This window comes from Lycorma delicatula, chromosome 7 (genome assembly GCF_047948215.1).
Source record: "Lycorma delicatula isolate Av1 chromosome 7, ASM4794821v1, whole genome shotgun sequence".
NCBI classification, from domain to species: Eukaryota; Metazoa; Arthropoda; class Insecta; order Hemiptera; family Fulgoridae; genus Lycorma; species Lycorma delicatula.
The window spans coordinates 99,084,092-99,111,556 of NC_134461.1; the positions used below are offsets into that span (position 1 = coordinate 99,084,092).

The following is a 27,465-nucleotide window of genomic DNA, read 5'->3' on the forward strand; positions in this document are numbered from 1 at the left end:
TCAAATGGTGAAAAGCTTTAGACCAAAAATTAATGTAAAACTTGTTTAAAGTTCTTCGAAAAAATGAGCGAAAAATAGAGCGTGCTCGCGCGGTAGTCATGAAGGGGGAATCGGTTCGCGGCAGTCGCGCGCGAATTTTTTCTCTAAGAACGAAGGAACTAAACTCTACCTACCTACCTGAAAGGTAAAAATGAGATCGACACACAACGAATCATAAAATGAAACACAAAAACACTAACAACACATAATAACAATAAATAATCTAACATAACAGTAACATAAAACATAACTAACGAAAAACAAAACAATCTATAACCAAACAGCAACAGTTTAGAAAATCATAAAACAAAATAAGAATAAAACAAAACACAAATACAAAGAAGGAAAGTCCAACCGCAACATCACACCCCTTGAGCGATCCTTTCTTTTGCCAAACTTGCAATAAAACTTTCTACGATTACCCTCACCCATTCGGCCCGGCTTTTCCAGTTAACACAGAGATCAAGTGTTTTGATCCGATAATATCAAGCCGACAAATGACCTCCGTGCGTATTAAATCATACTTTTTGTTTTTTGTTTAACTTCCGGGTCCCAGTTAAGTATTGCTTCAGGGGATGAATGATTTGTAGCGTGTATGAAAATGCCATGCCTGACCGGGATTCAAACCCAGGACCTCCGGTTGAAAGGCCGAGACGCTACCAGTTGCGCCACGGAGGCCGGCTATTAAGTCATACCTAGTACATTCATATATCACATGATAAGTATCATCCAATAAACCGCATTGCGGACACATACCAGAGTCCGACAGGCCGAATTTCCGTAGTCTGTCCCGAAAAGCGCCATGCCCCGAAAGAAATTGCGTCACAAACTTGTTCGTGTGTACTCGAGTGGCGTCTCGAAAATAAACAGCGTTAGGGAAATGATCATGCGTATAACGCCCATACTTTCTTTGTCATCTCATCTGGCTTGCCACAGGGCAACACCATGCTGTTATACCCCTTTTATTTTCTCCGAAGTCAATTCACCTAACTTTTTAGCAAAATAACGCAGTTACCTCCCAGACGCAATCAAGTCTATCGGTTTCAGACTTGCGATCACCAAGATCGCCTCCCATACGGTAACCACCCGTTACCGTTAGCAATATAAGGCGTTGAGCCAGTAACAAAATATCCCGATAGCTTGACGGGGTGCGCCTATCCATTTTAGTAAATATATGAAAAATGAGCGGTTGGGATACGTAAGCCGGTGGTGTACGGCACCGCGCTTAGTCCGCTTACGCTGTTAGGTAAGCTCTAAGAGTTATTTAGGACACTGGTCGCTAAACTGTTTCGTGGCTCAGTAGCAGTTTATGGCACAGACAATTGTCTTATGCTTTAGGGCGACCGAATGGGATGGTGGCGTGAGAAATTGCAAGCAAACCAATCCCGATAGCCTTTACATTTAATCCTATCCGCCCAAACAAGTGCCACATGTAGCATAATTGCCTTGCAGACGTCCTTATACAAGATATTCATAGTCTTGAAAGTTGTTCTGAATAAGAAATAACTGTTTATTCAAATTTTATTTAGAAGTTTATCGACTAGGAAGTTTACCTTGACCTACAAAATTGAAAAACCGATTAACTAGAACCCCATTTACTTCCCTAAACTGTACTAATTTTTTAGCAAAAAATTCCTATTGACTGGACTAATATTTGAGATAATCCATTTTAACTGATACGAAAAATCGATAAAACGTAAAATCTCTACGAATTTTTAATAATATTATAAAAATAAAACTCAAAAAAGAATTTGAAAAACTTTCCTCACATAAAATGAATAAAAACTGCGTGATATTTTATATCAATACAGGATACGTCACTAAGAAAAGCTGTATTTTTCCAAAGAAAAAAAAATGTCTACATTTTTATTAACCTTTTTAGCACACAAATAAAAATGTTAGTACAATTGTGATACTGTGTATGTTTTACAACTGAGGGATAAGAGAGAGAGAGAGAGAGAGCGTTGCTTTTTGTTTTCTATCTTGTATTACAAAAGTAAAATAGAAAGTGATAAAGAAAAAGGGGGGTTGATATAGGGGAATGAAGGAAACAAGAAACACTGTATACTGGTAAGAAAGAGAGAGACAAAGATAAATTCATGTCGTGCATTTAAACAGATTCTGTGAGACCCTAAATCCTAGCGCACGCATCCCTTAAAGACAGACATCTTTCGCAACCTCGAGGATCGGGGCAAAAAATCGTCCCTCATCTTACTTTGATCTTCCTTCCTCCCTTTTCACTCTTGTAAATTTTATTTTGTTATCTACATCTTCTATTTGTCATCCCTTCGTTCTACCCTGTTCGTATGTCAAGAAACAAGAAACATCATCACTTAACCTTCTCTTTCGATTACTTCACGTTTTTGACCCTCGAGTATTTTCCTTCCTTCATTTTGGCTTCAACACAAACATTTGATCGGACAAAATTGAAAACCTTATTAGTTCAAGAAGATCTAATGAAAGTGAATGTATATATAAAAAAAATGATACAAATAAGTAAATAAATGTGTTATTTGAAAATGGTTACAACTTTAATTAACTTTTGTTAAATAAATATTATACAAATAATTCGTTTTCATTATCTAACTCCTTTGATATTTGTATCAAAGAAATACAAATATCCCGAATAAAATATTTTTAGTAGCTGGATAAATAAAGAAGAATCCAAGTAATATATTAATTTTTCTTGTTAGAAAATACCACTTATAAGGTTGAATTTCCATCTATCTTCTTAGATTCAATTTATCAAAACTTCTACGTAGTACAGAAAAACTAATTTACATAAGTAGAAACCGAAAGACTAATAAAAAAATTTACACGTTAAAAAAAACATTTATGTTTGATGAAACTGAATTCCCAATAATTTTTTTTTCTTTTTACGGAAAAGTCGGAATAAAGAAGAAAAGTATCTATTTAGATTCAAGGCTTTTTTTCTAAATACATTTCTTCCTTCTCCGGTAGTAATTAAAAGTAATATCTTTTTATTGGGAATTAATTTCATAAACATTTTTTATTTTACTAATGTGTACGTTGCAATCTGTTCATCTAGTGAAAAATAAGCAATCCCCTACTCGGCTCAACGGGATGAGGATAATTTGTGTGAGTTGTAAATGAGGTGTAATCTTCTCCAGAGTCAGGCCGATCATTCCTGGGACGTATGATTAATTGAACCCGAACCACCAAAGTACATCTGTATCCACTATCTAATATTCAAATCCGTATAAAGAACAAGTAAGTTTAGCTAGGATTTAAACCTCAGAACGTTCGACTTCGAAGATCACTGTTAAACAATTGATTTGCGATGATAAGTTAACCACTAGACCAGCCGGTCGGATAAAAGGACTAAATTTAAAAAAATAAAATTAAGCTATATTCGTTAAAAAATGAATTAAAATTCTCATATTTTAACTGAGCAAGTATAGAATTACTTTTTAAATTTCAAAATGTTTTACTTTAAATAAATTAATTTTTTTGAAAAAAAAAGAAAGTTGGCTCGGGTGCAAGACCTCCCACCAACCAAATTGGAAAAAGCAGGTCAATCTTCAGTGATTTTTTTCTTTTTCACTCTCTTTTTTCAAAGGAAATATTTTTTCTTTTTTGTGAGTCAATGAAATTTTAAATAAAAGTGACAAAAAGACATTTTTTATTGTACGTATATATGAAGTAAAAATAATAAGATATTTTATTTATAAAAAAATAAATTATTATTATAATAATAGAGGCTATTAAATTATTTGGAAAATGTTAAAATCGTAAACAATTTTAAATATACTTAAAACTGTTAGTAATTCATTAATAGAGTATAATAGTGGCAATATTCTAACATTTATAATATATCAGTGCATGAACAAATGGATTGTTTCGAAAGTCTGATGACCTCAGAATTATTAGTTACAGTTAATAAGAAATAAATACGATTTTAATTAAATTTTAATGACGAAATAAACCGTACGTTTAAACAACAGAGATAATTTAAATTTAATATCAACGTGGGAGTAAAACTAAAAACCACAATAACTTAACGGAAGACAAAGTAATTAACGATAATAATTTATTTTATGCTCCGGTAATTCAGGCTTATGCCAAAATTTCATCTCTCTAACCGATTATTTTTTAATAATGAGAAATGGATTTTTTAGTGTGTGGAATATATCAAGTCTGACTGGGATTCGAGTCAGAACCTTATGGATAAAAGGTAGACACGCTATCAATCTGCCACAGAGGTCAGTATCTTTCTAATTTTTCATTCATAATTTCAAATTTGGATGGCAATAGTTAAAATTTTCAATAATAGTTAACACATCTGTAATTGACATTTCTTTTCACTAGCGGAGGAAGTTTAAAACAGAACACATAAGCATATGTACTAAAGAGGTCTATTTATATCACTCGTTCATTAATCGTTTATTACAGGTTTTATGCAGCGTATAATTTCGATTCGTTAATAAATGTGTTTAATATTTATAAAATGTATAATTCCATGGGTAAAATCTTTTTATATTAAAATCGTTTAAAAAAATAAATAAATAAATGTAATACGAAACTAGTATAAATTTATGTAAATACCGAAATATTTGCTTATTTGGACGTTCGCCGGTATATGACGAGAAACACACATAAGATCTGGTGGGGATTAAAACGATAAATAAAAATTAAAAAAAAAAATCACTCAGTAACAATCTCTAAGGTAAATAGATTACGAGAAATCCTCGTAAAAAAAGGAAGTTTAAATTTAAGTCAAACATAAACTACGCTCGCTTCGCTCGCTATCCTTGTTTAATTACCGTTAAATATATAAATTGTATTTTATTCTCCAACATTGGAGGCGATTAATCAATCCACCGCATTCAGCGTACACTGAAGGGTGAAAGTTGAATAAAACTATTTTTATAAAAAATTGGAAAAGTGCAAACCATCTGGTCATTTATTTGTATCGTTATAGTTCATCCATGCTGTTAACATATTTTGTATATCCTGATTGGTTCTTTTAATTTAGAAAATGCTGAAAATTTGATTAATTTTTTTTTATAAATGTGGTGAACTGATATTGGTATACTGCAAACCACTTTTGAAATTGCTGAGAAAAATATTATCTAGCTACGATTTTGGTTAGGGTTGTCATAGTTTGTAGACTGGTACGTCGAAACTTTTGTTTTTCAGTGCTTTTTAAAATACCCTTTCAACCTTACTGTTTCGATTTAAACATTTTGAGTTGTCCCCACGGGGCTTCCAGAATTTGATGATCTCATAATGAAAGATAAAACGTTTTGTGGTGAAGCACTTGCTAAATTTAATTTTTTTTAAGTTAAACCGTTAAAAATCTCTTATCATTCTTTGTTAACACTCTGTACATATATATATTTGTAAATTAAATTCTATTCAAATATCAATTTAATGAAAGTACAATAAATGTTAAATAACATAAAACAATTAATTTGTAATATTATTTATCAATATTAAAATTTATTTTGTAAGATCAAAAGATAAATTTAACTTATTATCTTATCTGAAATAACAACAATAATATTTTATCTCTCATGACAAGGAACAAATTACTATCAATATTGTCAAAACGGAATAAAATGAATTGAAAACACAGTCTCTAGGCTCTGTTTATGTTATTAACTAAAATATCAGATATTACGTTCACATTGATTTTTCTATTAAATTTTTCCCTATTAAATAATTACCCCCCCCCCCGCCAGTAACAATGTTACATAATTAAATAATCATTATACAGTTTAAATATTGTAATAACAATAAAGAAAAAATTGAATTAGATAAAAATTTTATAGATTTATTTTTTTAAGAAAATTTGTTTTTAAGCTTGCAATGTACTTTATATTTAAAAAAAAATTATAAAAATTCTACCCTTTTTTCCAGTAACTTTACAAACACATTTAATTGAGGATTATTCGGTTCCCTCTTGTAGAACGATTTTTTGTGATGTTCCCCTCACAAAATTCTGAATGGACTGATTATAGGAAATAATTAAAAAAATAATAATAATATATGTATATATTATTCGGAAATTTTTAAAAGAATTTTGAATTCTAGATTCTGGAGCAAGGCATTTTTTACAAGTCAAAAAATTCATTATAATCCATTAGCAGCTGTTAATGGGCGTAGTTTGAATAACTGCTGTTAAAGTAAAAATAAATAAGTAGTAAGAAATACCTGATTAACGGAGGTAAACCAGATAATTCAGGTATTAATTATAAAAATAATAAAATTCAAATTACGTTAAATAACTATAATTCACAAATTCGAATTTCTCAGAAGCTTTCTAATGTTACAGTCGAATTCTAATGTACAGGGTGTCCTATATAAAACGCAACCCATCAATCACTCATCCATAAAATTTCAAAAGTCAAGCTTACTCCCCTACTCGTTACTGAAATGGACTCGTCCAACATCTGAACATCGCGGCAACACAGTAGAACACTACCGATAGTAACAACAATGCAATCATAACGTTCAGTGTATTGCTAGAGACAAGATGGTGTTTTCGCTAGATGAACGTGTTTTCATTGTTGAGTCGTACTTCAGTACGAAATCAGTGGTTGCAGTGCAAGATTTGTTTCGCCATAAGTACCCAGATAAACCAGCTCCTAACAAAACATCAGTATTAAGGTTAGTTGCAAAATTTAGAGAGACTGGTTCTGTTAATAACAAGGAACACAAAAGATCTGCGTCAGTGTTGAATACAGATACAGTCACTGAAATCGAAGACCGATTACTCGCCTCGCCAAATAAATCGATGAGACGTTTGTCTGCTGAAATTAATTTGTCTAAATTAACTGTTCATCGGGCGACCAAACAATTACAATTACGACCTTATCGCATTCAAACGGTTCATCGACTTCTTGAGCCCGACAAAGAAAAACGGCTACAATATTGTCAATGGTTCCGTCGATTTCTGCGTGAGGGAATTAATGTTATGGATTCGTTATTTTTCACAGATGAAGCACGGTTTCACTTGGATGGCTACGTAAACAGCCAAAACAGTAGAATTTGGAGTGCTGAAAATCCCCACGTTTATCACGAAAAACAATTACACCCGCAGAAGTTGGGCGTGTGGTGCGCGATATCGCGGAAGAAAATAATCGGACCTATTTATTTCGAGTTCACCAATAATGCAGAACGATATCAGGATATTTTATTTTAGTTCATTGCACTCTTGGAAGAGGAAGGCAGAAACTGCTGGGTACAACATGACGGTGCGACATCGCACTACGCAGGTTCAACTTCTGATTTCGTTGAGGAAATTTCTTTGGTAATCGTGTTATCGGTCGACGCTTGTGGCCACCCAGATCTCCAGATTTGAATGCGGCGGATTTTTTTCTATGAGGTTACCTCAAAGAAAAAGCCTACAGCAACAAACCACGAACACTTGAACAATTGAAAGTCAATATTGAACAAGCTGTATTAAATATCCAGCCACAAACTTTGAAAAAAGTTGCAAGAAACGCTGTAAAAAGAATTGAAGCTTGTATTCAAGAAGACGGCGGCCATTTCCAACATTTACTCTAAATGTAGGGTAATAATAAAAATTACATTTACATTTACACATGCCTTTTTATTATTTCAATACCTACCGATATAAGGTTGGGTTGCGTTTTATATGGGACACTCTGTATATAAAGAGTGTGTCTCGAAGTTCTCCCGGAACTTTTAAAACTATTTTACTGTGAGTATAATGAAAAATTTCATATAAATATATGTCCTAAAATGCTTTGTTTGCGAGTTTCGGCTAGTGAAAATTTCGTTCGGTTTTCTGCTACCCCGGTGAAATACTGAAATTTTACTGAAATTTTTAGGACGTTAATTAAAGGGCAGAATTGGTGATTCCTTATGGTTTTATATTTAAAAAAAATGAAAAAATAGGTCCAAGAACCGTATCTGCAGCAGGTTATGAGAAATTTGGAGTTAGAACCAATAAACTGGATTAAAACATCCTGGTTTTTTATATTTGACGTAAAATAACTCTGTTAAATGGGTAATAAACATACTTAATGTATTGTACAGAATGGTTTTAAAATACTAATACAGAGTTCTGCGCATTGTTGATCAGCTGTTATTTTATTGCCGACCTTGAAATAATATTTTTTTTCAAATAATTTATTATACTTCTGTCATTAATAAAAAGATTATTATCTAAGTAATTTTTATTTCACGATTATTGTATAATTGCCAGTTTTAAAAAAAAAATTTACTGCAATTTTTAACAGTAAATTTTGTTTTTACAAATTTTTCACATAACAAAAAAAAGAATTTGGTTTTAGTTTTCTTTAAATAAGTATTTTTCTGACAAACGTAGAAATGTATTGTTCCTAAATAAAATTTGAATTTTTCTGACTTTTCTTTGTTTTATTGAATATAACTTACACCATTCTGTTCATAATTAAATTTTCTACAATTTTTCTTTAAAAAATTTGTTTTACCAAAGTTATTGTGTTACCAAAAATTTAAGAACGTTTTTGTTACGTCAAACATAAAAAAAAACAGAATTTTTTACCCAATTTACTGATTTTCAACTCAGATTTTCCAAAAAATACTGCAGATACGGCTCTTGGACCTATTTTATTCGATTTTTCAGATCAAAAATTATAAGGAATCACTAATTATGCCCTTTAATTAACGTCCTAAAAATTTCAGTACTACCTCATTTCACCAGGGTAGCTGAAATCGGATCGAAATCTTTCACTAGCCGCAACTCGCCAACGAAGCATTTTAGGATTATGTTTATACGTTTATTTTTCCATTTTTTCACGAGTAGAACAGGTTATGAAAATCCCGGGAGAACTTCGTGATACACTATGTATATTAATAGAGAAATGAAAACTGCTCTTAAAATGTTGAAAAAAAATCATTTTACTTACTTAAAAAATCATCAAATACAAACACCCGGAACAATATTCACTTTGCATTGCATAAAGTATTAATTCTGCAATGTTGTAATAATTTTGTTTTTATTTTCAACTATCTGTAGTGTTTAAACCATTGTCATACGTTACTTTACCGAATCAATATTTTCAACTTTGGAATATTCAAATTTAATCCAAATAATGGTCTATCGAGATTTTCTATATAAAAATCGACTTCCAAACCATCTAGTGGATTAAATTAGAACACATAAATCGAACACTTAAATAAAATATCAGATATCTCTGTATAAAGTAGTTTTTTTTACATTTTTGTGTATAATTGTTTTATTAATATTGCTAAACATTGATGACGGTAAACTTTCCGGTAAATATCTAGCCCTCATGTTCTTATTATAAATAATAATTAAATAGTTTATTAACTGAAATGTCAAGTCACTAAATCCTGGTTTAGAATTCTACTTGTTATCACTACAGAATCAAAATTTTTATTTTTATTGCTTACTTAGATGTATGACCTTTGCCCAAGTCAGTAGACAGAGAGTTCTATTTTGATAACGAGGAACTTCTGGGTGCCTATTTCAAATAACTTTGATCCAATCCATTTTTTACAATGCAAATAAACGTTTCGGAGAAAAAAATTTTTTTGCATTGTTTTTGATTTGTTTGATATTATTTTTTCAATCTCTTAACACCTCTTAAATTATACGAATAATCTTACATGGTGTATAAACTACAAAGATATTGAATTTTATTTTGCATTTGATTAAATATAAAATTTTGCATTTTTTTTTGTCTTCAGTCATTTGACTGGTATGATGCAGCTCTACAAGATTCCCTATCTAGTGCTAGTCGTTTCATTTCAGTATACCCTCTACATTCTACATTCCTAACAATTTGTTTTACATTTTCCAAACGTGGCCTGCCTACACAATTTTATAAGAAATAAAGAGAGAAATAAAATTTTTTAGTTAAACACTAATCGACTACAAGTCATCCAAGTTACGAAATAATTTTGTAAAATCGAATGAAACTATAAAATGTTACTGTTTAAAATCAACAAATATTATTATAAAATAATTAAAATTAATCTTTACTGCATTAAAATTTGTTATAATTGATGATTTTTTGATAGAGGTAGAATTAAAAAAATTGACAAAGAATAACGGCGAAGTTGTTTTTGGTGAAAATAGAAAGGGAAACCGTTTTCATGGTATGAATATTTGCAATATCGATCTGAATCAATAATAATCCCATTATCACGATGTTAGATTTCTAACAGGAGAGAGAGAGAGAGAGAGAGAGAGCGAGAGATTAGGAAGATCTTGAAGCAAATAGATTGGAAAGGAGTTTAGATTTTTTGAAAAAAAGTTATGAACAGAAGAAAACGGCCTAATATTTGATAAATAGGTTTTTATTGCAAAATAAAAACCCATTTATTTGAATAGCTTATTAAATAAATAAATTAGTTTAAACAAATTATAAATAAGTATAAATAAATTAGTAATTTAAATAAATTAAATTTATTTATAAAAACCTGGTTTTTATTGTAAATAAGACCACTTGTGACAAAGCGTAGGCCTGAGCCATGAATATCCAAAAATTCGTTATTTTGATGATAGAAAATTGGAAGATTTAATAAAAAGCTAATTTAGATACTTTGAATAAAATAAAATCAAGGGAAAATAAAAACATTTGAAAAACAAATAATTTCCACTTTTGTAGAGGGTGGTAGTAGTAATACAGAGTGATTCAGAAGAATGTAACAAACAAACTTTCAGGGCATATTCTACTGGTAAAAATAAAGAAGAAAGTAATAAACACAGATTCGGAAACGTTTCGTTAGCGAGTGTCGGCTGGCGAAAAAAGTTTTCCCTGATTTTCTGTGCCTTCAATAGGATGAAGCTAGACTATAATTCTTGGGACCAATCTTAAGGGTTAGCTTTTATTGTTTTATATAAAATTTGAACTGAAATACTGAAAAAAAAAATATAGGTGCCCAACTGTATTTTAGATAGTTTTCAAGAAATCTTGGGTAAAAGACGAAAAAAAATTGTAAGGTCAAAAAACACTATTTTATGTGTGGCGTAAAATAACTTTGTTAAATGAATAATAAACACGTAACACTCTTAAGCAAAACTTGTAGAAAACTTGATTGCGAGTAAAATGCTACTAACCAATCAAATCCACGAACTAAATATGAACATAAGAATTTCTTCAAGTTTATAAAAAAAATAAAAAATAAAAAAATACATACTGAACCAGTATAACAGGACCAGAAAAACGGATTTCTTCCAATTAAGAAGAAAAAAAGAGAAAATAATTATCAAAAGAAGAATCCAGAAGGAACTAAAAGGGATTCTTTTCTCAGAATAACTAAGTCCGTTTAACAATCTGTTCTTTGTAATATAGACAATGGCACCTCCAAAAGCTGTTCTTCACAATTCTACCAGGATTACCGGACCGAAGTAAGGAGTTATAGAAAAACGTAGGGGGACGTACGATGAAAATTATTACGCTTCAAAAAAGGGATGACGCGGGTACTGGTTCTGCAGGCCAGAGGTTATAAATATTACCAGGGACCAGCGGAGAGAATCAGTAGTTTGGCGAGGCCGTTTTCGGCGTAGTCGTGATAATAAGCGATAACAGAGTAGTTTTGCAAGCCCGAATTCGACGTGGTTGCGGTGACGGCGGTATCAGTAAGCGTGTGGTAACAACGAGAGAAGAGTACATGACAAGAATTCCAGCGTGAACAGTGGATGAATGCAGGAAGTTGTTCGGCGAGTTATTGGTAAACAGTAATGAAAGTGACAGTATTGTACTCATTCATAAAGTGTAGGGTAGTTCTATTATAAAGACTAAAGGTAATAATACTCGCAGAAGGTGATTTGAATGAATTTTAGACAGTTTTATTGTTGTCTTATTGTTAATGCAATATTAGTTTCTAACGGTCATTATAACCTTTTTAGTAAATTACTCTGTATTTTGGTATTTAATAATTTAACTGTCATTAAACAAATCTTGTCCCTTTTATCTGAATTAGTATTTTGTATGTTATATATTCGTATTGTTATTGTAAATATTATTTTTATTTATTTTGTTTATTTATGTCTCTAGAGTAATAAATTGTATTTTTAAGAAATCTTTAATTTGTTAATCTCTCAATATCCTGGTCGAACCGCAAACCCTGACAATATCAAAATTTGGCAGATTTTAACAATTTTAAACTACGCAATATTTTCAATATTACAGAACAAACTAATTAAATATTTTAGAAAAAATAAACACTCAAATTTAAGAAAAAATGAAAATGAATCAAGCAACACCTCAATAAAACAATTTATTAGAAATCATTAAAGCTAATTAAAAAAATAAAATGTTATCTAAATTTGTTTGAAATAATTTATTTCAAAAGTTGGGAATGCTAACAGCTGATTCAAAAAATTGAAGTTTTTGTATCGCATTTGAACAACAATAAACATTGAAATAGTAATGGAATAGTGCGTATGTGTGATTATCTAACAATGCCTTCAGCAGTAGAAAATATCTTGAAAATTTGTTACATTCTTTGTGAATCACTCTGTATAAGTCGTTTTACTAAATTTAATATAAAATAATTAAGTTGATTTTTTTCATATAAAAAATTACTGAAATTGATTTAACTATAATTATATGGAAAAATTAATAAAAGTTTATTTAATGATATCCTATACTGAATCGGAGCCATGTCAATTGCATCACTTGATTTTTCTTATTACGTAATCGAGCTATGGTACACAATTAACTTACGTATTTGATTAAAAACAAAGAAATATTAATTAAATTAAATTAAAAAATAATTTAAAACGGGATACTATTTTAAAGTACGAGTAAAATCATTTTTTATTATATTAAAAGAAACATTAATTTGAAAATACAAACAAAACAAAAATAAATAAGTATATAATTGAGCAAGTTTTATTTATATAACAGGTAAAGCGTTGACTTGAAAAGAGAAATATATAAAACAAGAAATAATTATTTTTCTTTCTTGAAATTATAAGTTTACTTTCTTTTTTCCTTCTTATTTTTTCTTTATTTTTATATTAACGACGTGAATAAGTTAGTATAGGCGCCTTGTGAGACAAATTGAAGTTGCAATAAAGAATTTAGCTTGAAAATAACAGAAAGGATCTTTGTTAAAAATGGAACTTGTGCCAAGATGAGAAATAAATCCACACCTAACCAATTAATGTCTCGTTGTTTTTCAAAGAAGCTCTTTGAGAAATTAAAGTCGTTCAAAGAGAAGAAAGTGTTAGGATTTCTATTTGTGTACCACGTGCAGCTGTCGCGGTTCTGTTTCTTTGACTGACGTTAACAACAGTCGACAAGACAAATTACCGACAAGCAGGAAAGATCGGCGATCGGCAGCGAGGGTTAACCTCCTGCTAGAACGTTAACACTTGCTTCCCCTTTACATGAGTCGAACTCGAGCTTTTTTCAGCCTCCTTCTTTCACATTATCCGACCACCATAAGATACGAAAAACTTTAAAATACGATGCTTACTCTCATGTCAACATTAATTAAAAGTTATTTAGTGGGGGATTAAGTCAATTATATACAAACTTAGTAAAGTATAATTTGATTGGAATAACTTACTATAAATAATGTTAAAATTAATTTTATTATGCATACATAATATAAATCAAACCAAAGTATTTTAATTTGCAAGTAAATAAAATAATTGTTAAATACAAACTGTAAAAAAGAAAGCATTCACCAAGTTCAGATTATATAGGAAAAAATAAATATATGTATAGAAAATTAATCTGTTTAGATAAAAAATAAAACCCTTTTCTCTTATTTTTTATTTATATACTATATTGAACTAAGTACATAACTAATTAAATCATTACATGGATATTTCCGATCTTTTTATCTATGACAAAGTGTTAGCGTTTCAGCCTTACATCCGAGGGTCCCAGGTTCGAATCTGGATTCGGGATGGCATGGCATTTTTTATACGCTAAAAAATTTCATTTCCATATCCCCACCCACCTACAAACTTTGCAAATTTCTTGGTGAATTAATTCATCAAGCAAAAAAATAAAAAATAAAATCTTGCGCAGTTCTACGCAAGAAGACTTTTTGTTAATTTAACTTTTTTTAAATATTTTTATATTATTTCAATTTGGTTTAATATTGCTAACAATAGGTACTATAGATAAAGAAATATCAAAATTCCAGCTTGCAGCATCATTACGAACCACGCTTCTAACTTGCTCCGGTCAAACTTTTCGACCATAAATTAATTCAAGAAAGCCAAACCAATCTTCATAATATTTTCACATACAGAACTTCAGATACCCTAATACAGTATATCTAAATTTCAATGAAATTGATTAAGTAGTTTTGGATATTTTCAAGCCACAAAATTTGAGCCTTTAATTGAGTGTAACTCAAGAACGACTCAACCAATGTTTATCAAATTTTCACATATACAATTTCAGTTACACTATTACAGCATAACTAAATTTCTGTGAAATTAATTTAGTAATTTTGGAGATTTTTACGCCAAAAATTTTATATAGGCCTATAAATATATAAGGAAACTCCTATTTAAATGAATGGTATTTTCTTATTCCTCATACCTCAAAACTTAAACAAAATTCATTTTCACATCCTATCCCCATTATGAGACCAAAATTAATACGAAAAGTCGATAAAACACACACGCGCGCACTATATACAATTAACTTAATGCAATGGAGAGTGGGAATAACTTATTTATTATTTATACAAAAACAGACTCTTTTTTTTCCTGTTTAGCCTCCGGTAATTACCATTCAGATAATACTTCAGAGGATGAATGAGGATGATATGTATGGGTGTAAATGAAGTGTAGTCTAGTACAGTCTCGGTTCGAGCATTCTTGAAAAGAGTGGTTATTCGAAACCCAACCACCAAAGAAGACCGGTATCCACGATCTAGAATTCAAATCCGTATAAAAGTAACTGACCTTACTAGGACTTGAACGCTGGAACTCTCGACTTCAATATCAGCTGATTTGGGAAGACGCGTTCACCATTAGACCAACCCGGTGGTTTTAAATTCTGTTTCCTATATTTCTTGTTTCTAAAAAGACTTTTCTCTCTGTCGTTGTTTCTTCTAAAAAAGATCTTCCGGTTTTTTTTCCTTATTTTCAAAATCAATGATTACTAATTTTCTTAGTCCATCTTCCTTCTCGGTTCTGTATTTTACTACGATCAATTCTACTTTCTTTCTAGTATTAATTTTCCTACATCTTTTACTTTAGTTTCATCGTGATCCATTGCTTAGATTTTCTCTTTCTCTGTGTCGCCATTAATAGATCCTTTTCATCACTCTTACACTTCTTACTTTGATTATTACATTTTTTTGTTATTTGGTAACCATATACCATCAATTTTACAAAATAAAACTTTTTATTTATTTCTCCATTTCAATTTTATTCTATTTTTAAATTTCATTACGTTATAAATATTTGTATTTATTAAAGATAGATAATCTTAAATTAATTCTTAATGATGTTACTATTTCATTATCTAATTTTTCCAATTCTCTATCCTAAATAAATGAAATTAATTATTTTTTTCTATTTATTTTCCCAAGTGTATGAGATGATAAAGCTTTGATACGTACGTTATAGATTTTTAAAAGTTGAGTTACTGTTTTATATGATTATTGTGAATATATAGCAAAAAAAAATATTTGTAATTGTAGCAGTTGTATAAGTACTCTTAAATAACACTATTTCCGATGTGTAACAAAATAAGTGAGAAGCAGAAGCATACATGTAGTTAGGTGGATTTCCTCCAGCCGGCATATTTATTTTGGACATTGTGCAGATTTGGACATTTGTGAACATTGTTGTCCAGGTTAATTCAGGCTTGTATCCGGAGTGCCGGAGTGTAGGGCCTTTGATGATATGCGCCATCTATTTCTTATATGTCAGCCCTAGATACGAAGCTGGATGTACAAAAGTAGCCAGAAAGCTTGCGAAGATCAATTGTGATTTTGATCTACATGTTAATTGGAAAATCCGAAAGGGAATGAAACATAGTTGTTGGCTTCCTTAGATTCTTAGCCCTGCGGAGGATGGCTAAGGGAGTTTGATGCCGTTATAGATGTGTAGATAGAATAGAAATCCGGGTGGCTAGCGGCCTGCTTGGGTGCTTACTTCGCCAAGATAGGCGCTTTGGAATCGAGCCCCGGCTATCTGAGATATTCCCTGTTAGGGTGAGATGGACGTGTGGAGAAAACTCTGTGATGGAGCTGCGGTGTGCTGTAGGAACTGACTTCGCTCCCGAAAGCTGACCAGAACAGAGAGAGACAGGTTATGTTTTCATTAGAGGCTTTTTAAATTTGAGGCTATGTTTCTTGATTTTTAAGTTAATCAAGAGGGCTTTAAGTAAATTGAATTGTAGGACAAAATTATCGTTGTCGCAATCAACAACTGTTTTGTTGATATAAGTATAGTATTTAAGGTGTTTAAAAACTCAATCAAGTAATATGATCTGAGTGTATATCTAATTGATGTTAGATGTAGGAAGAGTTTTTGTGTGAAATTTTCGGTGTTAGAGGAAGGCGCTTCCGCGAATCGGTTAATTTGATAGTTGAGGGTTGTAAGTTATAGTAGATGATCGTGGTTGGAAGAAGCCATATGAAGGTGATAGTAGGTTGTGTAATTACACTGATGGAAATATCTGCCGAGGCATTTGCATCGATGGTATCCAGATAGAAACCAAACTGATGACTGTGTGGTGTTATCAAGTTCAGAGGGTCTAAAAGACGATTCCCCGGTAAAGCCCATTGCTAGGAACGGAGGGGGTGGTGTGGCGACCGGGATCACTATAAGACGGGTGTCTTCCTCTAGGGGGTCAGGATGTATAAAAAAAATTTATTTTAATCAATAATTTTTTGATGATATAAAATTTAAGAATAGTTATCTCTGTTAAATTAATTACACATGATTCACAAAGAATTTAACAAACGTTTAGGAAACGTTCTATTGGTGAAAATAAAGAAGAAAGTTCACATAAACATACATTCGGAAACGCTTCATTAACGAGCGTCAGCTGGCGAAAGAGTTTACCCCGATAAAATTCACCCCTGCGCCTTCGGTAAAATATAGAAAGAGTCCAAATTAAGGGGTAATAAACATGAAAAACTGAAAAAAAATAAGTCCCGGAGCTATATTTTTAGTAATTTTGAAAAATTAGAGGAAGAAGACAAAAAATCGAGATCAAAGAATTTGATGTTTGACGTAAAATAACTCTGTTAAATTGGTAATAAACACTTATTTATTTATTTTTTCAATTTTTCAGGTAAAATTTCATAAAAGACCACTAAATTTACTGCTTAATTTGGATAACAAGAGGCATAATTTTACTGAAGACCCAGAAATCTTTCTCCATCCGACACTCGCTAACGAAGCTCTTCCAAAAGTATGTTTAAATGAACTTTCTTCTTTATTTTCACCAGTAGAAATTCCCGAAAATTTGTTTCATTCTTTATGAATCATTTTATATGTACCAACGAATTTTCCTTTTCTTTTTAAACAAAAAAATATTTTTATCAAAGAAAAATATTCTACCGATTAAAAAGAATAATTTATATATTATTTATACTTCACTTGTTTCTATTGTGATTATTTTTTTTTGTGTGTTTGTTCTCCTGCTTCCCTCGGCCGGCGCAATAATCAAGTATTGCTCAGCCCAGGGAAGTGTCCTTGTGACTCCAATAAACCTCTCCGCCTACCGACAGTATGTCAGGCATGGCAGGTTGGCTCACCGGTTCCGGATCTTTTCCTTATTTTCATTTTACCGCTGCCTCTAACCGCTAAGGTCAAGGAAATCTTTCTATAGGAAATAGAAAAGAGGGAGGCAGAAGAAACGGTGGGAAGATGATTTGAAGGAGACTGCAGAAGTAAATTGATATAATGGCATTGGTTAGGTAAACATTGATAGATTATTAGGTAGTAATGATCCCGGTTTCGAATGTGAAAGTAGAAAAAATGACAGTTAAATGAAAAATAATACAACAGATAGCTCAAGTATTAATTTTTATCTGTTTTATTGTCTTCATAAAATATTGTGTAATTTTGATCATTTGTGTATATCTATAATGTAAAACTTAAAAACGGAATGAAATAAAAGACTTATATCCGGATTAGTCTAGTGGTTAACTCGTCATCCCAAAATTAGCTGATTTTCGAAGTTGAGAGTTCTAAGGTTCGAGTCCTGGTAAAGGCAGATTACACAGATTTAAAAACTATAGACTTTTATTTGAATACTATAGAATACATAGACTATGGATACCGGTGTTCTTTGCTGGTGGACATTCAAGATGTCCGAAAGAAGCCTACAGCGAAGGCAAAGACTGAGTCAAAATTCATTGATGTAAATATTTATCGAGGCATTTCCACTGGTGGCATCCCAACGAGGCCTGGCTAATTATGAGATGTAATAAGAGAGAGTCAAAAGACGACTTCCGTTAAAGCCCATCAGGGCTTGGAACAGGGGGGTGGTCGGTGTGACGACCGAAATCGTCACAAGGCTGGTGTCTTCCCCTACAGGTGTTGGGATGTTCTTTGATGGTTAGGTTTTAATTAACCACACGTCTCAGGAGTAGTCGACCTGAGTCCGTTCTGGACTACATGTTTACCGGACATTTACACTTACATTTGCAGCTGCAGGCCTGGCAAGCCGGTTTCAATAATTGCATTTGCCTACACAAACACAAACACACACAAACACACACACACATTTAGATTTGCTAGAAAACTAGTATACTGAATGAAATAAATAAAAATAATTTTTTTTTAATTAAAAAAAATAAATAATATTGTTCCTTGGAAAATACTGGTACTTAATAAAGTAGAAATCTTATTCATTTAAATTATACGTTACTGTCTAATTCATTATTTTTTTTTTGTTTTCAGAAAAAGTAGAAGTATTTTCAAAAGCTGGAAAACGTTTATAAAGAAGAAACTAAATTTTTCCAAATATCCATGAATAACATCGTAAATATAAACAAATGGCATTTTTTAATGAAAAATATTAAAAAATAATTATATGATTATACTCAAAAAAATATGTGTTTATTTTAGTGGTTTTCTTGTTTGCTTTTATTGGAATCGGTTGGTTGGTCACACTTATAGTTATTATAGATTAGATAAAAACTACGTAATGATAAATTACAGTCGTCTATTTCACTCGCTCAATATAACTAACTCGCTCAGACTAGACAATAACAGTACATCAACATAAACTTGCATATTAAGGGTATATTAGTCGCTTTAGTTGTATATAGGACAAGACAAGTGAACAGTGATTTATTTATTTATTTTTTTAAACTTTTATGAAGATTTTAACATTAAATTTTAACAATAATGTTTCATAATAACAAATATTGGTTAAACTTTCAGTTAAAAAAAATAATTTTATTTATTTTAGTGTTTTTTACTGCTGATATTATTAAAAATGTGAATACTCAAAATGTAACCGGTAATACACCGTGTAAATCGAATACAGATTCAAGAAGTATTTTAGATATAGTGGCAAATTCGACAGAATATTTTGTGCAATCGACATATCATCAATTTTTAACAGGAAAATTACCACTAGAAACGCTTCGTTGTATTTCACATTTTGATTCGATTATCGATGCGGTAAAACTGAAACAACTATGGGCATTAAAAAGTAAGTAAATAAACATATATTTATTAATATATAATATTTAAATTAATTAATATATATATATATATATATATATATATATATATATATATATATATATATATATATATATATATATATATATATTAATATGCCATGGATCAGGTTCCGTTCTGCTTGGTTAAAGTCATTAATTATCCTAAAAAATTTTTTTTTTTTTAATTTTGAATTATGAGCTAACAATTTTTACTTTCATAACTTTAGATGTTATACTGCAGGAATGAAAGTATGATAATGAGTCAAAAAATGGAGTACGAGTTTTTTTTTGTATTTCTCGACGTTCCATGACCCAGGGACTCCAAAAAAAAAATGGGGGTAATGTACGTGTTTTGGAGGATTTGAAGCTTACTAACATTTTGATTGGATAAAACAATTTTGATGAAATTTAGTAGACTCGTATATATGAGGCAATTTGTTGGTAAAATTTTGGGGTCAGTATCTCCATGGGGAGGTCAATTTTCTCAAAATTTTACAAACCATTTATTTTTCAACCACTTTAATTAAGCTCAGTACATGAATACATATGTGGTGTTAATGTGTGACCCTAAGGTTTGTTATGACTGTGTGTGTGTGTGTGGCACTAGGAAGGGGTGGAGGTTTATTCTGTAGTGCGCAGATGTACATACGCCCTTGGTTATAACTGTAGGTGCCTGTTAGCGAGCCCAACACTGCTTTTTTGCTCGTAAATGGGGTTTCTCCACCTCTTTAACAAAAAAATAAAAATACATGTATATCTTAACATTATTAAAAAAATGTTTCGCCAAAATTCCTCTTTCCCCCCACCAAAAAAAAGCAATAATCTTTTTATCTATTGCATATTATTTAAGTGAATTTTTTTTACGTTTTCCTAAGCATAAAAGTAGTGCAAATGACCCCAAAAAACGTTTACGGTGGGGGGGAGGCGATCAAAATTGAAAAATATCCATTTTTAAAAAAATATTTAAAACTTTTTTTATGTATCATTGTTTTTCTTTATATAAGAATAAACAACAAATGTCAGGGAAGTATTACAACCTTGTTGTCAGCTTTATTTTCATAATAAATGACAGAGAAATTTAAATATCCAAGATTTATGAAATATTAAATTATGATAATTTAAAAAAATCAAAATAAAAGTCTATTTTTTAGTGAACTTTTATTTATGTAGAATGTATATGTAAAACTGGTTTATTATTTTGGAAACATATTAATAATCTTCATACAGAACAGTTTACACAGGTCTAGAAGAATTAATTTTTCTGTCTATCAGTCCATTTTTTTTTCTCTTAGATAGAAATTCATACTGATTGACAGACTGAGGTATTATAGTAAAATTTAAAAAACGTATTTACATCAAAACTGTCTATTAAATATATAAATAAATAAATAAATATGAAAGGTATACTTTTCCAAATTTTAGAATGGAGGCCAAGTTAATCTTTTAATTATCAATTTTTGGAAATGATTATATTAAATAAAATTATAATAATTTTATTTTTAACATTATATTGTATTAATTTAAATATATATATATTTTTAATTTCGAAGTTTTTTTACAATCGATTACATTTATACGAGTAAATCGGATCACATGATAAGGAGTTTCCAACAAAACTTTTCAAAAATTGCACAATAGTATTATAAAGAATTTTTGTGACAAACAGGATATACACTAAGTAATTATGAACTTTTAAGACCAAACAATACAAGAGAAAGAAAAATAAGTCATAAATAATAAGGAAAACGATGAAACAAATGAAATTACAGCGGAAATTGTTACAATAAATCAACTTTTAAATCCCAATCCGAAATAAATAATGTACATGATTATTCTTTCAAGTGAAATTTTTTTTGAAGCTGGAGAAATGTTAAAATTTTCCTGAAAGGGCAATTGTATCCAAGTAATAATAATTTTTGTGATAATTAAATAAATATTATGTAAGTATAGTATTATTAATAAGTAAATTATTTAACTCTAAATTTTTGATTAAAAAAAAAAAAGAAGAAATTATTGGAGGCCTGTACGTAATTATAAACTGTATTACATATAAATAACGTATAAATGATCTAATGTGTTTTAATATTACTTTTTTCTTCTTTTAATGAAATATTAATTTGTCTAGTTTGATGATTTTAATATAACTTACTTTAACTGAACTTTCTTCCTTATATAATTTAATTTTAGGATTAGATATGTTTATATTCTGTAAACATTTTCTAATCTTTTTCAAAGTACTAAATCCACTATCGTAGATTATAGATTAGATGAATACCAGAGTAACCTAGGTAGAATAAAATGAAGGAAGTTATAAATTATTTATATATAGATATACAGAAAATACACAGTATAAGAGATAAATGGTTTGTGGTGACGCATTAAAGGAAATTATGCTCAAAATATTATTATCGTAGAAGGCAATATACTTTCCCTGTTATTAAAATTTTTATTTTTTTTAAAGATATTTTAACAATAAAAATTTTGTCAGTAGCTTTCAATTGGAACACTTTTTCTACTTCCTTGTATAAAGAAAAGAAAATATTGTGATCGCAAAAAATTTAGGTTTTCAGATTTCAACGGAAATATCCATTTTGACCATCTCTGAAACCATTTTCACTAGTTTCGGCGTGTTGTCTGTATGTACGTATCTGTCTCGCATAACTCAAAAACGATTAGCAGTAGAATATTGAAATTTTGGTTTTAGGACTGTTATGTTGTTACATCTAGTTGTGCACCTTCCTTTTGATTGCAAAAAATACTGGTTGTAGATTTTTTCTTAACTGCAGTAATAAGCGCTCACTGAGAGCTTTTCAACGATATATTATGAGAGGTACTTATTTTCATTGCTTCCAGAGTTATAGCCAAATTAAATTTTAATTAATGAAATATTTGAATCTTACAAGGTTAAGGCACATCGGTTCGAATCCAACTCCATAAAACAATATACTTTTTTTAAATTTAAATATATTGATTTATTAATAATAATTATTAACCTCTGATTGTAAATTAATTTTACAATAAATAATTCAATAATACAGTAAAAAAACTAAAAAAAAATGAAAAGAATCAGAAATTTTTAACTGAAATAACATTTTATGTACTTTTCATATTAATTCAAAAATGTTTACAGAGGCTAATAATTATTAATAAATCAATATATTTAAATTAAAGAAAAATTTAAAAAAATTATATATATATATATATATATGAAGTCGGGATTCGAACCGATGTGTACATGGTTACGGATCCGACTCGTTCTCACTTACAACACTTAATTGCTTGAGCTACTTGAAACAAAATTAATGTATAAACTAATATAAAATGCTGATATGACACCACAAAAAATTGTAATGCAATAAGGTGTCTACCAGAATGCAATTGTCTAACTGTCCACTTTATTGAAGAAGTTTTTTTTTTGAGTTCATCAGTTTTTATCGTCCCCATTGAGCCAGACGCGAAAAAAAGCATGAACAAAGTTCCAGGGGATGCCATCGCCTCAAACTGCCTAGTCGAAAATTGATGTTCCCCCCAGACAACCGGGACTCGGTCTTTTATTAGTCGCCATGCCTCTATGAGGGATCTCGTAGAGATCCCCCATCGGGACTCCGGTCTTGACGCCACGCTTCAAATGAGGAACCCCAAAGGGATCCCCACCGGGACAAAAAAAATTTAAGAAAATTTAGGTTTTCAGATTTCAACGGAAATATCCATTTTGACCATCTCTGAAACCATTTTCACTAGTTTCGGCGTGTTTGCCCCCTCATCGAATTCCGATCGGAATATTAAGGGAGGGACTCCCTTAATATAGTGATAATATAGTGATAGTAATAATATAGTGATTGAACAGGGACTGTTCAATCACTGGCAGCGGGACACCTAAGCGGCCCACCCCTCCTGGAGAAGGCTTTCCCAACCCCAGGCTGGTGTTTTGGAGCTGTCCCCAGAACACAGGAAAAGCACCTCATTATTTGGTCTTGGTCCTGCAGCCACGCGTTCCCCGAGAGAATGCCCCCGAGAATTACAAAGAGTACATTTGGCCTCCGTTGGGCAATCGTATCTCACTATTAATTGAAATAAGTTTAAATGAAGTGCAGCAAAAAATGTGTGTATGTAATTTAATAGGCGTACGTACAAGGAAGTCATATGGTGTTCACATCACATTTTTTATTCAGAATTTTAGTTGTTTATCCATTTCAAATTGAATTAACAATTTACTGGTTCTGGGTTAAAAGTTAAAATGATATCCAATCATAAACAATTATACGTAGAAAAGAAACTGTAAAAAATAAATTTACATCAATTTTATTATATCTGTTTGCTTCACACCTAGAGGTAACGTTCCGACCCTACGGTGGTGAGGGCCCCGGTGATGCGGATGTTAACGACTTCCTTGAGAGCCCGATGCCAATCTGGGACTTATATTTGACTTTAAGTTTGCTTGCAACTGTTTATTGTGTTTTATTTATTTTGGGGGTTCCTTAAGGACCTTATTATCACGTGCTTTTGTCAGGAAATTTACTTATGGCTCCGCAGGAGAGCCGATTGTAATTATAATTGTTATTGAGCAAAAAAAATAAAATTTCATTATATTTTATTTTCTTCTTTTTATTTTCTGTATTATTTTGCAATTTTTTATATTGCTTTTCCCACTTTATTTAATTATTAGTACTTTATTTTTGGAACAATATTTTACAAGAAATATGCGTTTCTTTTGTTATATCTTTCATAACAATTTATCACAAAACTTAAAACCTTTTATTGACTTTAAATAATAAGATTCTCAATTCCAGCTACGCAGATTTTTTCATGCATCTTACTTACGTTTTACGAAAACCGCTTATTTTTATAATCTTTTTGTAGTTTTTGTTTTAAAAAAAGTCCCTTCAGAGATCTACTATCAAGAAATTTGTGTACTCGAATCTATATAGTTCCTCCGCTTTATAAAAATAACATCTTCCATCAGATCCCCAAAAAAATTAGAAGGGAAAATATTGTAATCGGTCCAATTTGACCATATGCGGTTTTCAATAGAAATTGACGTTTTGACACCTAAGGAACCCAAAAAACCGGATGGAAATTTTCTCGATTATAATGTTCGTATATACGTGTTGGTATGTGTGTTGGTACGTGTTGGCGTGGTTTCCACACCCATACATGAGTTATTAGAATGTAAAAAACATATTATCTTTGGATCTGTACTACGGAAAAACACGGGATAAGGTTCGTAACTTTCATCGTTATTTTAAATTAATGAATATGATGTCGGATAAAATGTGCTGCTAAATATATGTTTGTTAGGAATATCTGATATTTGTTAGGGATTATATATATATTATCAAATCAATGCTTCATATAATTTACGTGGAAGATGTTTTTTTTTCAAGTAGGTCTTGTATCTTCGCAAATCAACTGATTTCGAAGTCGAGAGTTCTAAGTTCAAATCCTAGTAAAGGCAGTTAATTTTATACGGATTTGAATACTAGATCCGTGGATAACGGTGTTTTTTGGTGGTTGGGTTTCAATTAACTACACATCTCAGAAATAGTCGACCTGAGACTGTACAAGACTAGTCTTCATTTAAACTCATACATATCATCCTCTGAAGTAATACCTGATGGTGATTCCCGGCTAAAAAAAAAAGAGAAAAAAGTAGTAGGTCTTGTAGAAAAATGAGAAAATTAGCAGGAAAAAATATATTATCAACAAAAACTCTAATTGATGAAAAAATTTGACCACTTCTTTCATCGTTGTGTTTTACATACATTTATCTAATAAGTAAGCTTATTATTTTTTTAAAAATCATAAGGAAAATTCTATAAAATATACTTACATAATTTTTTTCATTTTGAAAACACACACAAAGTGATGGCAAGATATTTTATTTGATTAACAAGTGTATCTAATTGCTTTTAACATTTTTGAGACAATAAATATTCACAAGTATGTAATTTAAGGAGTGTTATTTTATCTCATAGCACACACACACACACACACACACCCACACACACACCCCCCCACACACACACACAAGAGCGCGTATACTTACTAGTAGCATTTCTCTCATTTTAATGATTCATCATCATATAACGATGATATCATAATTAAATAAAATCAATAACGATTTAAGAATATATTAAAATTATCCTGACACTTTTAAGAGGTGTCTTACAAATAAAATTATACAAATTTTATGAGTTAATATAGTATAAAAAGTTAATCTATGACTATTCGAAAAAATATACTACAAAAAAAACCATTTATAAAATCATATTTCATACATAGATAAATAATTATTTAAACATGACATTTTGGATAATAGTATTTTAAAATTATATCTAAAATATCATAAATAAAATAAACATGTTATTTAATGAGTTTAGTTCATTTATACTCGTCATTTTTATCATGACAATAAAACAGTATTTTTAAATTTGTCTTTAAGCTGACGTTAATGCTTTTAGATAATTTGTTTTTTTTTTTTTAGAATTTACATCAACATATTTCTTTAAGAGTACACAGGCTTAATACTTCTTTATACTAACTAATGATTTTAGCCAATATAAACAACTCGTTCATAGTTATTTAAATTTACTATCGTTTATGAAATTAAAGAAAAATATTAAGAATAAAAAGATAAACTACTGCACTAAAGAAAAGATGATAACGCTTGTATTTACTTCTGTAATTAATATAATCTGTTTTTTAATGTGTAAATAACCAAAAAAAAAAAAAACAAAAATTAATAACTGGTGACTTGAAAACGAAATTGCAGTTATCTAATGTTAAGTATTATAATTGTATTGCTGAAAAGAAAAGTAATTCTGTGTAGTTTAAATATTATTCAATATAAAAAATAGTTATCTATACACTCACGTTTTATATATACGTTTTTAACCTCATTTGTTTATTTAAAAATGACGGTTTCTTTGTAATCGTACACCGTGGAAGGACAGCGTGCTGTAATAAGATTTTTAGTTTCTAATGGTGTAAAACCGGTTGAATTCACCTTGCGATTATGAAAAGGATACGATAAGAAGTGTATTAACCATGAAAGTTGTTAAAAGTAGATTAAACAGTTTAAATTGGGCAGAAGTGTCACCCGTTTTCATCGTAGGAAGACTGGTAAAAGTTTCGACGCTTTATAATTTCAGTAATGATCTTTTCCGCAAAGAAAGACGCATAAAAATTTGGGAAATTATTGAAAATTGTAATACGTGTATCAAAAATATCCATTCCATTTACCACTGATACGTTAAATTACCGTAAAATATGTTTTTGGTTGACAGTCGACAGTCGTTAAAAAGAAAAAAAAATCTGATGTGGACACTACATGACTTCCTTGTACACCCGTTAAATTACATATAAACATTTTTTTTTTTTAAATGAAAAGTACATAAAATTTTATTTCATTAATAAATTTTTGGTATTTTTTCATATATATATATTTTTTTAATTTTTATTGTTATTACTGAATTATTTATCGTAAAACCTTTTTTACAATCAGAGGTTAATAATTAATATATCAATATATTTAAATTAAAAAAAAGTATATTTTTTTATGGAGTCTGATTCGAACCGATGTGCCTTAACCTTGTAAGATCCAAATATTTAATTAATTAAAATTTTAATTCGCTATAACTCTGGAACCAATGAAAATAAGTACCACTTATGATATATCGTTTTGAAAGCTCTCAATGTGGGATTATTACTGCAGTTAAAAAAAAAGTCCAAAATACAATATTTTTGGATTTTGGGCTTTTTTGGACACTTTTGGTTTAGTCAATTGCAATCAAAAGGAGTGGTGCA

The 27,465-nt window shown here is 30.3% G+C and overlaps 1 protein-coding gene across 2 annotated transcripts in view; it reads left to right on the forward strand.

Moving 5' to 3' along the window:
• LOC142327378 (nose resistant to fluoxetine protein 6-like) overlaps positions 1 to 27,465 on the forward strand; it is a 126,945-nt gene that overhangs the window by 11,683 nt on the left and 87,797 nt on the right. Inside the window, exons 2-3 of one of the 2 annotated variants that reach the window (XM_075370379.1) lie at positions 17,271 to 17,390; positions 18,887 to 19,646. In XM_075370379.1, the coding sequence (XP_075226494.1) occupies positions 19,337 to 19,646 (310 nt within the window). In that variant the 5' untranslated portion in view covers positions 17,271 to 17,390; positions 18,887 to 19,336. The remainder of the gene's footprint in view (positions 1 to 17,270; positions 17,391 to 18,886; positions 19,647 to 27,465) is intronic. The other variant, XM_075370378.1, reaches the window with a different exon arrangement.